Source organism: Talpa europaea (genome assembly GCF_964194135.1).
Source record: "Talpa europaea genome assembly, chromosome: 7".
Classification (NCBI taxonomy): domain Eukaryota; kingdom Metazoa; phylum Chordata; class Mammalia; order Eulipotyphla; family Talpidae; genus Talpa; species Talpa europaea.
Window position 1 is genome coordinate 107,544,930 of NC_140074.1, and position 15,140 is coordinate 107,560,069.

Below are 15,140 nucleotides of genomic sequence, written 5' to 3' on the forward strand. Positions count from 1 at the left end.
CCCTCCTCTCCCCACTTCCGTCTTCCCTTGGCCCAGCATTTCTCTTCCTGTTTTTCCTTCCCCTTCTCCACTTTTCCCCCCTTTTCCTAGTCTCTCCCCACGCTCCAGGTAAGCTTATTACAGAGAGTTGCGACCTACAGGTAAACTAGAGAGAGAAATCACCCATCGGCCTGGGCTGGCCGTGGCTACTAACGTTTTTGGTGTTTCCTGTAGTGTTCCGTACAGCCGCCCTCCACGTGGAGGTCTCTTGATAGTTTTGTTTCCTGCATTTTTCAGTTACCATGTAAACAAAGGCACAAGATTAGAAGCAGTGCTGAGGCTGTTTCTGGCCACCAGGAACAGGACTCTCTGGAAGTGTCCCAGCAGCAAAAGGACGCCCTCTGCCAGTGTTGGGTGGAACATGAGCTAAAGGAGGGTTCATTCCTTCAGTGAGGAGGAAGTCCAGCGGATGGCTGTGTGACCACCTGGCCTGGCTCTCTGGACCAAGGCTGTGGGGTTGGTGAATACAGCCTCTCAGTGAAAGGGGCCTTTGCCAAACCGAAACCTATGAAGGAGCCTCTCCGCCCTGTGCTGTGGAGAGATGTTGGAGCTACCCACCTCTAAATCTTTTGGAACTAGCTTCCTGGGCCACAGTTAGCTGATCTTGTTCAGCTGTGTCCTGGAGTGGCAGGGAAAGTGAAGGTAAATGGTGGCCTGAGGATCTTAGAGCAGACTCCTGAACTGGACCCGGGTATTGCTCTGAAGGCCTGGCTAACTGGGGTTAATGCAGGTCAGCAGCTGTGTGAGATCAAGGTAAGGACAGGTAAAGCGCAATAGGCTTGGGTTAGATTCAGCAGCTACTGAGATCCAGAACCCAGCATGGGCTCTAGGAGAGTCCTTTTGCCCCTAGGTTTAGATTAAGGACGTCAAACAAACAATGGAATAGAGAACAGTCCATCATTAAGATGATCTAGGCCAAGCAGTCCTTGAATCAGATGAAGCATGAGCTCCGGGCTTTTGGGTTAGCCTTTCCCTGGGTCAGGTGCTTTGTATCTCTTTATCTCACTTAGCCTCTGTATCACCCCAATTAAATAGGTATTACCCTCCCTCCCCCCCCTTTAGAGAAGAGCAATGTGAGTCCATAGGGCAAAGGTAGGACAGGCTACCTGGGGAGGTAAGTTGGGGAACAAGCTCTCTAGAAGGGGGTAGGACGTGGAGGAGGGAGGGGAGCGGAGGAGTGGGAGGAAGGGTATGTGCAGAGGTGAAGGCAATGAGCAGACCGCCCTGCTTTGCAGGTGAGTGGAAGGAAGCACAGATGTGCAGGATAGGGCATAACAGGAAGAAGCCTTGGCTGGTGGGTAAACAAGTCTGGCTTTTGTACAGTTCTTAAAATAACATTTCATTACTTCAAACATAAGCATATCACAGAAAATAGGGTAATACATCTGTATTAAGCAAAAATAAGAAAATATGAACATCATATTGTCATCACCACTGTTAACACTTTCCGGATTATTTTTATGCAGATGAATATACGCTGCTCTTAAACATCTCCAGAGTTAGGGGCACCAATGCCCCCACCCCACATTGGGAAATCCTCATATACCTTGACTTCCCCAAAATTTTAATATAGTCATCCCTGGGTCTCTAGGGTGTTGGGGGGGGATTGATTTTGGGAAACCTCTCAGATAATAAAATCCAAAGATGCTCATCAAGTCCCTCGTAGTTCACCTTCTATATTCACGGGTTCCAGTGTCTGTGGACTTGAATCTAGCAGATTAGAAAAAAAAAATCCATGTCTTAAATGGACATGTGCAGTTTCAAACCATGTTGTTCAAGGGTCAACTGCATGTCTATTTTAACCAAAACAAGGCCTTACTTTGTTGTTGTTTTTCAGTTAATTTTATCAGTCTTCCATATTAATGTTTTCACTTCATCTAATTGTTAATTATTTGCTTCATATTCAAATTCCCAGTGGAGGTATGGATTGCACCAGTTTCCCAAACCATGCTTTTCACCTAACAATGCTCCTTTTGTTACCCCGCCCCCCTTCATCTGTTGAAGAGACCAGGCTGTTCTGCAGAAACTTCTACTTTCTGCTTTTTTCTTATAATTTATTTTTTTTTAAAGATTTATTTATGCATACAAGAGCCAGGGTACAGGCCAGAGGTGTGGTGGGTCAGAGGATCCATCAGAGACAGAGTGGGGAACAGAACAGGCAGATTGACTGAAATACACTGTGGAGGGTAGAAGCAGGCAAGACAGGAGAGTCTGCTGGGCCATGTGGGTTTCTCCCTGGCTGGCGAGGGATCTAACTGGTGCTGCAGAGGCTGCGGATTGTTTCACAGTGCTGCGCTTAACCCCTTATGCCACCAGGGAGATCCTCTTGTTAATTTCCTTTTGCACCTTTTAGAATTGACCTATAATAAACAGAACTTTAGATTGAAAGACCTGTTGAATTTATGTTACACGTTTTGGCTGGGTTATGATAGAGACAAGGCAAGATAAAGCTGTTCTTCACGTGTGTCATGCACTGCCTGGTGGACTTGCCGTGAGCATGGTGAGGCCCTCCATTGAATCCACCGTGCAGATGAAAGAGACCTGTGTGCTGGTCATTTGGCACTGTGTTCATGAGCTGTCAAAGACGTTTGCAAACAGTCGTGTAGCAAAGTCCCAGGAATTGGGGTCTGAAACCTGAGCTAGGATTGAGGAGGCATCTGAATCAAGGAATGTGGCCCTTGTCCTGACTATACCCCAACTTGCTCTTAGGGTTTGGGCAGGCCACATCCTTACTTTGTCCCTGCTGAGACCTCTCATCTGTAAATCAAGGGTGCAATCATCTCCCTCCCTCACAGGTGTATGTGAGAGGAGAGTAAGGACATAGTTCAGCTGTAAGATTTTTGTTCTTACTCTTTGTGATGTCATCAGGACTATCTCTGACTTTTTTTCCAGGTCCTTTAAGGAAACATCCTCAAAATTCAAAACTCAAGAGAAAGAGGATTATGGAGGCCTCAGAAGCTCCAGAGACCTGCCCATAAGAAGGCTATCTGGGTCAGAGGACAGCACCCTTGGGGTCCCAGAGCATTTATCTTCAATACCTGTTCACTGGGGGATGGAGAACTTTGAAGGACAGGAAAGAAAACTGTCTTTATCTAAAGGATACACAGGTCTTAATTATTTCTAAATGGGGGAGAAAATAAACATCCTTAAGATGGTTTTACTTTACTTGGCTAACAATCACCATTCATTTGTTATTTATTTAAAAAACGTTGGCCGTCACCTCAGCGGCAGATATCCCAAACATACACAGATGACTTGTGTCAAGGACCTTCACAGTCTATGGGGTGAGATGGACTGGAACCAGACATTCCTGCGGGTGAATACAGGTGTCTATGGAAGACTTCAGAAGCCCTGACAATCTGAGGTGTGTTGCCAGTGGAGAGCACGGGGTGGAGTAGGCCTGGAGTCAGTCAGAGAACATTAAGTCTGGCAGCCTGTCAAAATTGTCTGAATTTCATTTGGTGGGTAACATGGTGGGGACAGTGGCAAAGAAAACATCAAGTGGTGGGTGAGCTGGTGAATATTGGGGAGATGCTCAGGAGACTTTGTGAGCAAAGTGCATGAAAGTGAGAGGCAGGATGGTGAAGTTGGATCACTTTCTAATCTCATGCACAAAAAACTTCCAAATGGATTAAAGATGTAGATATAAGACCTGCAGCAATAAAATATGCTGATGGAAATATTGGCAAAGTATTCCACGATATCAGTGATAAGATATTCTTGGAGCCTTGACCCCTATGGTAAATGAATTAAAAGCAAAAATAAACAAGTGGGTTACCACAAATTAAAAAGCTTTTGCTAAGTGAGAGAAAATAAAAGTAGATTAAAAAGTTATCCTATTGAAAGGGAGAAAATATTTACACATTACATAACTGATAAGAGAGGTTGATGTCTAAACTATATAGAAAACATTCAGTTCAGCAATAGAAAAGCAATAATGGGCAACATCTGAACAGACAATTCACCTAAGAAGATATTCAGAAGGCTAGTAAGTAAATAGAAAAGTGTTCATCTTTGCTCCCAAAAAGACAGAGGCAGGGCCTCCCTGGTGGTGCAAGGGGCTAAGCACAGCATTGTGAAGCTATCTGCAGTCACTGCAGCATGAGTTTGACCCCCCCCCCCAGTCAAGGAGCTACCCATACGGCACAACAGACCTCTCCTGTCTAGCCTGCTGCTCCCCTCAGCAGTCTATTTCAGTAGATCTGCCTGTTCTGTCTCTGATGAATCCCTTCACCCCGGCACCTCTGCCCTGTGCCTCGGTTCTTGTATGCATAAATAAATAAATCCTTAAAAAAATGAAAATATTAGGATGAATATCAATCTACACTTGAAGAAGAGGTACAGGGAAGCATACGTGGGGGAGAGCTGGTGGAAAGTGGCAGTCCCACGTCTTCTTTTTTCCTTACACCTGTTGCTTCCAGGACTGTAAGGCACCATCCTGGAGTCAGCCCTGCTTGAATGACCCATAATGGTCGTGACCAAGCAGAGAGGATTTTTCAAAGAAGGGCAAGCAGGCAAGAGGATGTTCCTGGTGATTGGGGGCTCTCCCATTTCCTCTACACCTGAGGGATTCACTAACAAAGACCAGGAAAGAGAGAGGCTGGAGAGCAGGCCAAATTAGGGAGGTGTCCCCGTGGGCGAGGCAGCACCGCCACCTAGAGGAATGATGGAATTCAACAGGCTTAATCTTCCCATCAAGGCGGGTGGGATGAAGGGGCAATTAAGGGGGTTTCTTGTGAGTCTTGGGGGAACAGGGAGGCCTCGAAAACAGGTGAGCTTTGTTTTTGGAGTCCTCTTAACTCTTATTTGAAATTCAGTAGAATTTCAGAATTTCAAAAAGGCAGATCCCTCTGCGTTCAAAACCCTCCACCAGCACAGAGGATTTTTAGGGCAGTGAAAATACTCTATTACGTGCGTGGGGCACATGTACTGTACATGTGTTCAAACCCACAGAAAGTGCAGCGTCCAGCATCCAGCCTGCACCCTGATGTAAACTATGGGATCTGGGGCCTCCATGGTGGTGCAGCGGGTTGAGCGCCATGCTGTGAAGCTGTCTGCAGCCTCGGCAGTGCTGGTTCGATCCCGGCCGGCTGGCCTGCGAGAAACCCACATGGCGCGGCAGACCTCCCCTGTCTCGCCCACTGCTCCCGTCAGCAGTGTATTTCTGTCGTCTGCCTGTTCTGCTCCCCACTCTGTCTCTGGTGAATCCTCTCACCCTCCCGCACCCCTGGCCTGTACCCCAGCTCTTGTAGAAAAAAAAAATAATAATAAAATAAATCTTAAAAAAAAAAACAAACTATGGGATCTGGGTGATTGTGATGTGTCAGCGCAGCTTCATCGAATGTAACGAATGAACCACTCTAGCGGGTGTTGTGGATAAGGTGGAAGCTGGTCCTGTGGGCAGGAGGCAGAGGTAAAGTTCTGGACCTTCTGCTCTGTATATAAAACTGCTCAAAAAATAAAACAAACAAAACTCTCTAATAGCTCTTCATCCTAAGCAGACTAAAAGCCAAAGTCTTCTCAAAGGCCTACAAGATTCTCTATGACAAATCCCTCCCATCCATTCTGTTACCTCACTCCCTCCATCCTTTCGTCACACTGGTTGAGCACACTCTTGCCTCAGGGGCTCTTCACTGGCTGTTTCCTCTGTCTGGATATCCTGGATATTCTTCCAGGATAACCACTTGGCTAACTCCTTCACTGCCTCCAAACCTTTGTTCAACTGTCACCACCACAGAGGTGGTACCTCCTGGGCACCTCTGTTTTAAATTTCAGCCTCTCCCTCACACTCTGAATATCCATTAGTCTTTTTTTGTTCTCTTAAAGTACTTTAGCCCCAAAATACTATATATTTAATAATTATATATTTCTTGGGTTTTTTTTTTGCAAGATTTATTTATTTATGCATACAAGAGCTCGGGTGTAGGCTACAGGTGCAGAGCGGGAGGAGAAGTTGGTGAGAGGATTCACCAGAGACAGAGAGGGGAGCAAAACAGGCAGATCCACTGAAATACACTGCTGAGGGCAGCAGCAGGGCAAGACAGGAGAGGTCTGCTGTGCCATGTGGGTCACCTCCCTGGTGGGGAATTGAACTCATGCTGCAGTGGCTGCTGATAGCTATATAGCGCTGAAACTTAACCCCTTGCGCCACTAGGAAGGCCCTATTTCTTTTTGACTGTCTCCTCCACTAGAATGTAAGGTTCCACAAGGGAAGTGCTTTTTGTCTACTTTTTTTCATTGTTGTACCTCAACACGTAGTAAGTACTTAATCAGTGTTTGTAGATTAAATGAATCAATCCCTCAAAACAGAGCATTTATTCCAACCACCTTCTGCTTCAGAGGAGGAAAGAGAGGCCCAAGAAAAGTCATACAGAAAGTTGTATAGTCAATGATAAACCTGTGACGAGACCTCAGACCTGATGACCCCCAGGTCAGAACCCCCACCTGCTCTCAGCCAACACACTTATTTCCCACAAAATGTAAATAACTCACAAGATTCAATCTTTTATTTCTCCTAGGATTGTTTGTATTTTCTTAGTTAAGATGTCGCTGCTCAGGGCCCGACTCTTTGAAGTGAACTTGGGGACAACAGAAACAGGTGGTTGAGGAGGCTTCTTGGAAGTGGGGAATCTGGATATCAAAGTGTAAATGAAGGATGAATGAAATGTGCAACAAACACACATGTAGAGAAAAAAAAGATAAAGAAATGTGCCAATATATTATCTCTTGGTTGAAAGTACAATGATCAGTCCTCCCCTGGTGGTGCAGGTGGTTGAGCGCAGCACTGTGAAGCTGTCCACAGCCTCTGCAGCGCCAGCTGGATCCTGGCCCGTTGGCGAGGGTCCCACATGGCACGGCAGACCTCTCCTGTCGCGCCTACTGCTCCCCTCAGCAGTATATTTCGTCAGTCTGCCTGTTCTGTTCCCCGCTCTGTCTCTGGTAAATCCGCTCACACTCCTGTGGTTCTGGCCTGTACCCCCGTTCTTGTATAAATAAATAAATCTTTAAAAAAAAAGTACAACGATCACTTGTATTTATAGGGTTATAGGTATTTAAAAAAACTTTTAAGTATTTTCCAATACAATGAATATATTATCACAACTTTTTGAAGAAAAAATTGTTTGGCTTGCATTGTCAGTTTATCAACTTCATTTCATTTCATGGTGTTTGTTACCTGCCTTCTCAGGGCAGCTCAGTGGAGAGTAAATATGGCTAATTCAAGAAAAGGGATCTACAATGCTTCCCCTTGGGACTTTCTCTAAGGTTTGTGTAGTCACCTCATTTGTAATATTACTTCTCCCAGTTCAGGAGCATAACTTCATAAAAATCTCAAGTTGGCCCTGAGAGTCTGTAGGCAGAGAGCCTGGTAGTATTTATGGCTTTGTGACCACCAGCAGGCCACTCTGTGCTGGTCAGCCTGTTCTGCCAAAGTGATCAGTGCTAAGAGGCAGATGTGGGATTTTAGCTCCTTTCTAGTCTGTATTCTAAACCATACTGGAGATGCCTTTGATACATTACAAACCTTCCATCAGGGAGAAGTTAGGAAATGAAAATGGATAGAGGCAGAGATATCTTTTGAAGACTCAGGACACCCTCAAGTTTGAGTAATTCTGTCCTCACCTACATTCTATACTGGGTTGTGCTAAGGAGCTCTGAGCTTCCTGGAAACTTTCTGTTGGCATTAACAGACTGACTCCTCCAACTCATCTTTGAGAGGCCTCTCTTTCTTACCTGAAGTGATTTTTATGTCATGAGGACCAAGCTTCAAAAGGACATGTTCTAACTAATGTGCCTCTCCCATAAACCAGAACTGAAACCAAAGAGCTTAGCACAACCCCACTTATTCTTGAAACCCCAAAGAACTGCTACACTGCTATGTACCTGCTGAGTCTTACAGGTGCCATCTCGGCAGATGGAATCTTTTGGTTAGGCCTGTAGCAGCATCATATAATTACCAAAACTGGAGTTTTCAGTCTCTTCCTTTTTTGTAATACTAGCAAGGGCAGAAGTGAGAAAGGAACTAACTTCCCAATGTGTAATGGCCTAGTACTGGCCTATGCTTCAAAAAAAAAAAAAAAAAAGATTTAAAGATTTAAAGATTTTATTATTTATGCATCCAAGAACTGGGGTACAGGCCAGAGGTGCAGGGGATGACAGGATTCACCAGAGACAGAGTGGGGAGCAGAACAGGCAGACTGACTGAAATATACTGCTGAGGGGAGCAGTGGGCGAGACAGGAGAGGTCTGCTGTGCCATGTGGGTTAGTTCCCTGGCCAAGGATGGAACTTGTGCTGCAGAAGCTGCAGATAGCTTCATAGTGCTGACACTTAATTCCTCGCACCACCAGGGAAGCCGCTAACCCAGCCTTGCATCCATTTTATTTAATCTTCTCAATAATCCAAGAAACAGATGAGGAACAGGCCCAGAAAGAGGCTACACCCCTGATAAAAGCTCTGGACTCTATAAACCTTGTCCTCATTGTAAGCACTCTGACTCCCTAGAACTTTGATAAAAACAGGCTTTAATTAAGTATTTCTAAAAACAAAAATTTAAAGATTTGATTTGAATGATCAAATATATACTAGGTAAACGTCATCCCAGTGAAAAAGTGCCAAAGGTCATTTTTAAAGAACTATTTTTGGTGTGTGTAGAGTTTGATGACACTGCAATAACACTCAATGTGGGCTGCGAAAGGTCAGACAGCAGCTGGAAAGAAAAATACTCAAAATACTTAAGAGATAATAACAGGAAAGAAAAATATTCAAATATTTAAGTGGCAGCAAGAATGAAAAATAAAGCTTTATTCTGTGCTAAGCAGGAATTTAAATGCAAACTACTTTGATTCGTTAATGTTCTAATACAGAAATAAATCACACTAGTGAGTGGATATGGTTTGCTAACACACTTAAATGGTATCTCTTACAGAGCACTTTGTTAAATTTGTTAAAGGCACATATCAGCAAAATTTACAGCTGGACAGTTTTAATTTTGTATATGACCATATGGTATTGATTTAACAAAGCTTCAAATAAAAAGCTGCTAAATACCAAAACAACTCAAGAATCTCAAGCTTAAAGGGAAAACTTCCCTTGTCCTTTGAGCTACAGATGAGTAAGACTTTATATCAGAGAGGGCCTCCCTGGTGGCGCAAGGGGTTAAGCACCGCACTATGAAGCAATCCGCCGCCTCTGCAGCTCTGCAGCACGAGTTCAATCCCTAGCTAGCCAGGGAGCCACCCACATGGCGCGGCAGACCTCTCCTGTCTCGCCTGCTGCTCCCCTCAGCAGTGTACTCCGGTCAGTCTCCCTGTTCTGTTCCCCACTCTGTCTCTGGTGAATCCTTTCACCCCCTGTATCTCTGGCCTGTACCCCAGCTCTTGTATGCATAAATGAATAAATCTTTAAAAAAAAAAAAAGACTTTATACCAGAAATGGCAATTTCAAAATTATGGAGATGAAAGGGATTTAAAAAAATTCAGTATCATTGAAGGTGGCAGGTGATGAAGTTAGTACTATTCTAAGTGAAGGTGTGACTGGGTCCAAAAGTTGATTCATTCTTTATAATCCTAAATTTGGTTTCAATTCCTGTAAACGTTTTGAGAGCTTAAGGTTCATGCTGTTTCATGATGGTTTTCTCTAAAAGACCCAATTTGACCCTACCATTCGTGAGGAAATAAAACCCTGACTTATAATGCCATACCTCAAATTCCTACTGTGCAGAAGCAGAGTTGGAACTGAACCCAAGCCCAAGGTTTTCTCCATTATTGACAAAAAAACTTCGCCATGTCTCTTCACTCATTTTCAGTCTAACAGTTAGATTAGGAACAGAATGTTTGCGTTTCTGTCAAGACTGGTAATCCCCTGCATTAATACAGTGCTTTGTCTTTTCCAAAGTATGCTCACGAGCACCCTCTCCAGATGCTGTTCCTGCATCCTGTCTCTGCCACACATTTTTTCTTGACAAGAGCACTTTTGTTCTAGTCACAATGGTTTCTCACACTGTTCTTTAACAAAAAAGGTCTGCAATGTTTAATCCCAAATCTCAAGCAAAAGCAATCACAAATAAGATAGGAAAAAATACACTGTGAATGCAGGAACACTATATTTATTAGGTCAATAATTCATTTTTAGCAATACAAGTACAGAATATATCACAATGTTGGTTACAAACATACTTAGTATGGTTTTATGGTTACAAATAATGGTGAGCACTACAAGTTGGTGATAAGGATGATATGAAAGGTTATTCTGACACAATGAAGAACAGTCTTCAAAAATCTTATCAATGAACTTAGGTATGTCTATAGAAATTACTGTGGCACTACAAGTGGGGATTTTCATGTAAAGAACTGTTAGTGATTTGCTTTTGTTTCATTTAGAGCTTTTTATTTCGAGTCCATTAAACTAAAATCCCCTGTTGCTTAATAAAGTATAAAAATAGTACTGACCCGGTAATATTTAATAAAATGTAGCATTCATTCACATCATAAAAGTAGAACTAAATTGAAGGTTTAGTTACCATGGCAACATATCTTCCCATAAAAGGAATATACAGAAATGAGTCATGTTAAACAAATGGTACCTGCAACAATTATTTACTGATCCAACACTTAACTTGTGCACCACAAACCAAGTTTTCTAGATATTTATATATAGCATATATTTGTAATCTTAAATTTTACTTTTGAAAAAAATGTGCACTTCAACAAACTCACTAAGGCCACTCATGCTATAGATACCTAGGACTGCAATTAAGGAATAGTATTATTAATAAATGCTAAAAGCACACTCCTTCAGATTACTAACAGGGTAAGACCAGTTTTCTGCCTAAAACATTCCTGAGATTTGTGGGTAATACAACTACTATTGTTCAAGTTGGACGTTAAGTCCAAACATCAGATCAAAAATTCCCTACCAAGAACTAAGTTTCCCCAAAGCCAAGAGGTAAAATATAAATTCTTAAAGCAAAAATAAAGCCCTTAAAAAAGTCCGCACTTACAAATAAGCATTTTCCCAGTAGCAACTTTACCATCCAGAAAAAGAACAATTTGGAAGCAAGGGTACATATTCTAGGGATGGGCGGGAGAACATGGCAGTTAACTATACCTGCCACCTACCAAATCACTCTTCTTCAAGAAATTTGTGAAGTATGGCCAAAGCTTCAATCATGTTTCAGGCATGTTTACTGTTCATGATTCTGTAAGAGCAGCCACATGGTGAGCTTTTAAGATTGCAGATTCTGTACTTATTTCACAAAATTGTGAACTTTTCCCAACAGACTAGGTATAAGTCTTTGTGAAAACTTTTTCACAGATGAAAGCATACTTATCAATTTTTAATGAAGCAGAGAGAGCGTTTTCATGGTAACAAGGTCTCAATGTTCTGGGCTGTCAGCTTTGGGGACCCATAATTGTTACCGTCTAAAAACCCAACAGCACTCTAAGTGCAGGAGTGACTGACCGCCTGGGCAGTGCATGAGTTGTGAGCTCCCTGATGCACCCAATTTGAGTAGCACCATACTTTAGGAAAAAGACTGGGTAAGAGAGAAGAAAGGAAAGCCAGAGACGGATGAGACCAAAGTCCCCTTATTTAACATTATTTTGCTGAGCTTTCAAGGAAATCTTTAAGTTGATCTGGGCTTCCTTACATACAACCACACCATTTGTGCAAGTTATTGGCTATTGTGAGATACATTTTTTTTCTTTTCTTTCTTTCTACTAAACCATGGTGACATTCATATTGCTAACTAATCCTAAACACCCCTACTAAAGGATAAATTCCACACAAAGTTTTTAGGATATTCTTCTTCATTAGAACCAGAAATAGTAGCATATTAAGTTGTATCACTAACAGCAGCTGGCAATCTTTTCTCAACCTAAAGCGTCTGCATTAAATCAGTTATATGGATTTACAGAAAAGTACATTAGAGCAATGGTAAAAGGGGGAACTGCCAATGATGATTTAGAAAGTAAAACAACTGGCTGTCACTTTATCACCCTGTGATCCTATACTGAGTGTGAATGAGGTTGAATGCAAACTGAATTAGAGGATGAGGCCTTAAATCACTTGCTTAATTTTATTCTAGGAAATGCTGTATGTGCACAAACCAAAAAAATATTGATTAAAAAAAAACTTCATATGGAAACATAAGTTGCAAAATATTTATTGAAAAACAATTTTTCATGACATTCCTATACCACAAACATACCACAGGACTCTAAATAACCAATAAAAGTATACAAAGCCTATCCTGAAAATATCTTTGGAGGTATCACATATACATGTCCATGAGGATAGAGCTGAGTAACTTAAAAATGTTAGTCCTTGGTCACACAGACTATTTGGTAATTAAGAAAAAGGTGCCTCTTGGCATTAGACTGCAGTAAACTGGGAGGGGGAGGGGGATGTGCCGATGTACTCTTTTCAAAACTTAAAAAGAAAATAACTAAATTTGAGGAACAAACCCAGGTTTCAAAATCACCTATTTTGGGTGGCTTCACTCTGGGCTTGCTGCACTATTTCAGGTACCTCCCCAGTCAATTCCCTCCTCAGGTTGTAACTAACCAGACTGCAAATAGGAGTTTTAAACAAGGTTATATTTGGGGAATTCAAAAAAGTATTCAAAATCAAATTGATCTGAAATCTCCAATTAATTTTTCTGTAATCGATGTGGCAGATGGCTTAGATTTTTTCCCCCTCCCACCCCAATATGCATGTTAAAAGAAAACAAAAATTCAACATACATCCACTCACCCATTACACTACTCCCAGCATTAGCCAGGAGCAACATCTCTAACAGCCAAGTCATGAACCCCTGAAAATAGGGGGGAAAACCCTGATTCTTGACTATAGAGGCATCAAATAGGCCCCTATAATAAGAACTGAGGTAACAGCAAAAAGACCTTTTTGTTTCTTGAATTGCTACATGTCATAACTTCTCAAATTTAAAAGTTACCAACATTAAACCTTACTGGCTTAAAAAAAAAAGCCCAATAAACAGAAAAACAAGTTAGTGAAATATATCATTAGGGATCTTTCCATTTGACTGTGAATTTCAAATAAAATAAATCTAGCTGTACTGTTATTTACTATATAAAAATGAAGCCTTTCTAAGGAGACGTGCTTATTTGAGGGTATTCCTTTTTCCATTAAGTCCCATAAACTATAATATCAACCAAAAACTCCCACCCTGCCACAAGCTGTTTCATGACTCTTAGTCAACATATTTGTTAATTGCGTTGATTATTAGGGTAACATTTAAAATAAGGGGAATGGCTGCAGCAGGTATTTATAGACTTGCTTATGGCATTTCCATCTTGTACCTTGACTAAAGATATGACACTGAATTTGCCACATTTTCCTAGATTGGTTGCTATTACATGAATAGAATTTTTGCATTATCACTTTTCATTATACACCTAAATGAAATCATTCTACTAATAAAGTATATGTAGGGGCTAAAATAATAATCTAAAGCCTCTGGTCCAAATAACCCCTTTCTACATTAAGATGGTCCTTTTAGATCCTCCTGGTCCTGTAGCAAATGCTATCAGAGCATCTTGCATTGTTGTACCCAAAAAAAAAAAAAAAAAAAAAAAAAAAAAAAACCCAACCAAAAAAAACAAAACAAAACAAAAAAAAAACAAAAAACAAAACCCCATGAAACAAAAACAAAACCCAAAAACCCAAGACACAACCAAACAACCAGAGTTAAAAACACTGGTCTATCAGTTTTTCTATTACTTACAGATCAACACTGGTCCAGTATAGATGAATCTGACAGTCCTTCCCTTGTCATAGTGCTCTGGAGTGGCTATATCGCCTTCTCTGAGTAAGGCAGCCAAACCTGTCAGGATGTCCTTCTTCTATTAGTATTTGTGTTAACTTTTCTATACTGCATTTAAAGATTTTCCCCATAAAACTTCTTTACAATACAGTATTGAATACCTTCATATGGAATAATTATATGTTAAAAAGTTGTAAAATCATCCTTACATAATAAGAATGCAACTCTTTTAGACTCTTAAATAGTTTTATTTAGGGGTTCTTTTTTTCTTTCAGGCTTTCTGCAAAATGAATTATTTTTTTAAAAAGAAAAAAAAATCTCCTGTTATTTATTCTACTAGATTGAAAATATGGGCCAGACTACTTATACATGCGGTACATGCTGAATATAACTGAATATATACTTATTCCTACGGATACTCTGCAAGATAGGGATCACCCAAACAGGGTCAATGGACTGGACCAGTGTTTCAATGCAAATTCCAGCCCCAAAAAACAACATGGTTTTGATTTCACAGTATGAATTCCCTGGAATCTGGGAAAAGGTAAATTGGTTAACTGAAGTCCTCCCTCAGCAGCTCGGTCCCTCAACATTCTGAGAAATCAGGAAGGACTGCACCACTTCTTCAGTGGACTGGGGGCTGGTGTTGACGTCTTCAAGAGCATCGGTCACTGAATACTGTCGATCTCGCAACCGATTCCAGTTAGACAGAACATTGTGATATTCAAACACTTTCTCGTAATTTCCAATGGAGTTGTAAAGTTTAATAAGACCTCGGTAATCATATTCTAGTCCACTGTAACCTTCACCAAAGAGTTTCTTCCCTGAAAAAAATTAAAAAAAAAAAGGAAGTTTAAATAATGAAATTAAATAATAAGTGGTTTTTACAAGACATGAGTTTAATTCTTTTTTTTTTTTTTTAAAAGATTTATTCATTCATTTATACAAGCACTGGGTACAGTCAGAAGCGCAGGAGGGTGAGAGAGAATTCACCAGAGCCAGAGCGGGGAGCAGAACAGACAAACCGACGAAACACACTGCTGAGGGGAGCAGCGGGTGCGGCAGGAGAGGTCTGTGCACCATGTGGAACCCTCACTGGCGGCAGGGGATCAAACTGGCGCTGCAGAGCCTACGCATAGCTTCGCAGCCCAGCATTCCACCGCTGCGCCACCGGGGAGGCCCATGAGTTTAATTCTATAAATAGGGAAGCTTGCTTTTATTCCCTTGATCGGAAGAGATTCAAGACTTTATCAGTGCTTTCCAATGCAGTCCTATATAGCTATCTCTAAGACTTAAGAAATTCTCTTCTCTGAAGC

The 15,140-nt window shown here is 41.6% G+C and overlaps 1 protein-coding gene across 1 annotated transcript in view; it reads right to left on the bottom strand.

Annotated features, from left to right (window-relative positions):
* Window positions 1-14,392: 14,392 nt before the first annotated feature.
* APPBP2 (amyloid beta precursor protein binding protein 2) overlaps window positions 14,393-15,140 on the bottom strand; it is a gene marked incomplete at its 5' end in the record, with an annotated part of 35,095 nt that continues 34,347 nt past the window's right edge. Inside the window, one exon of the mRNA XM_084239096.1 lies at window positions 14,393-14,648. Coding sequence (XP_084095222.1) covers window positions 14,395-14,648 — 254 coding nt within the window. The 3' untranslated portion in view covers window positions 14,393-14,394. The remainder of the gene's footprint in view (window positions 14,649-15,140) is intronic.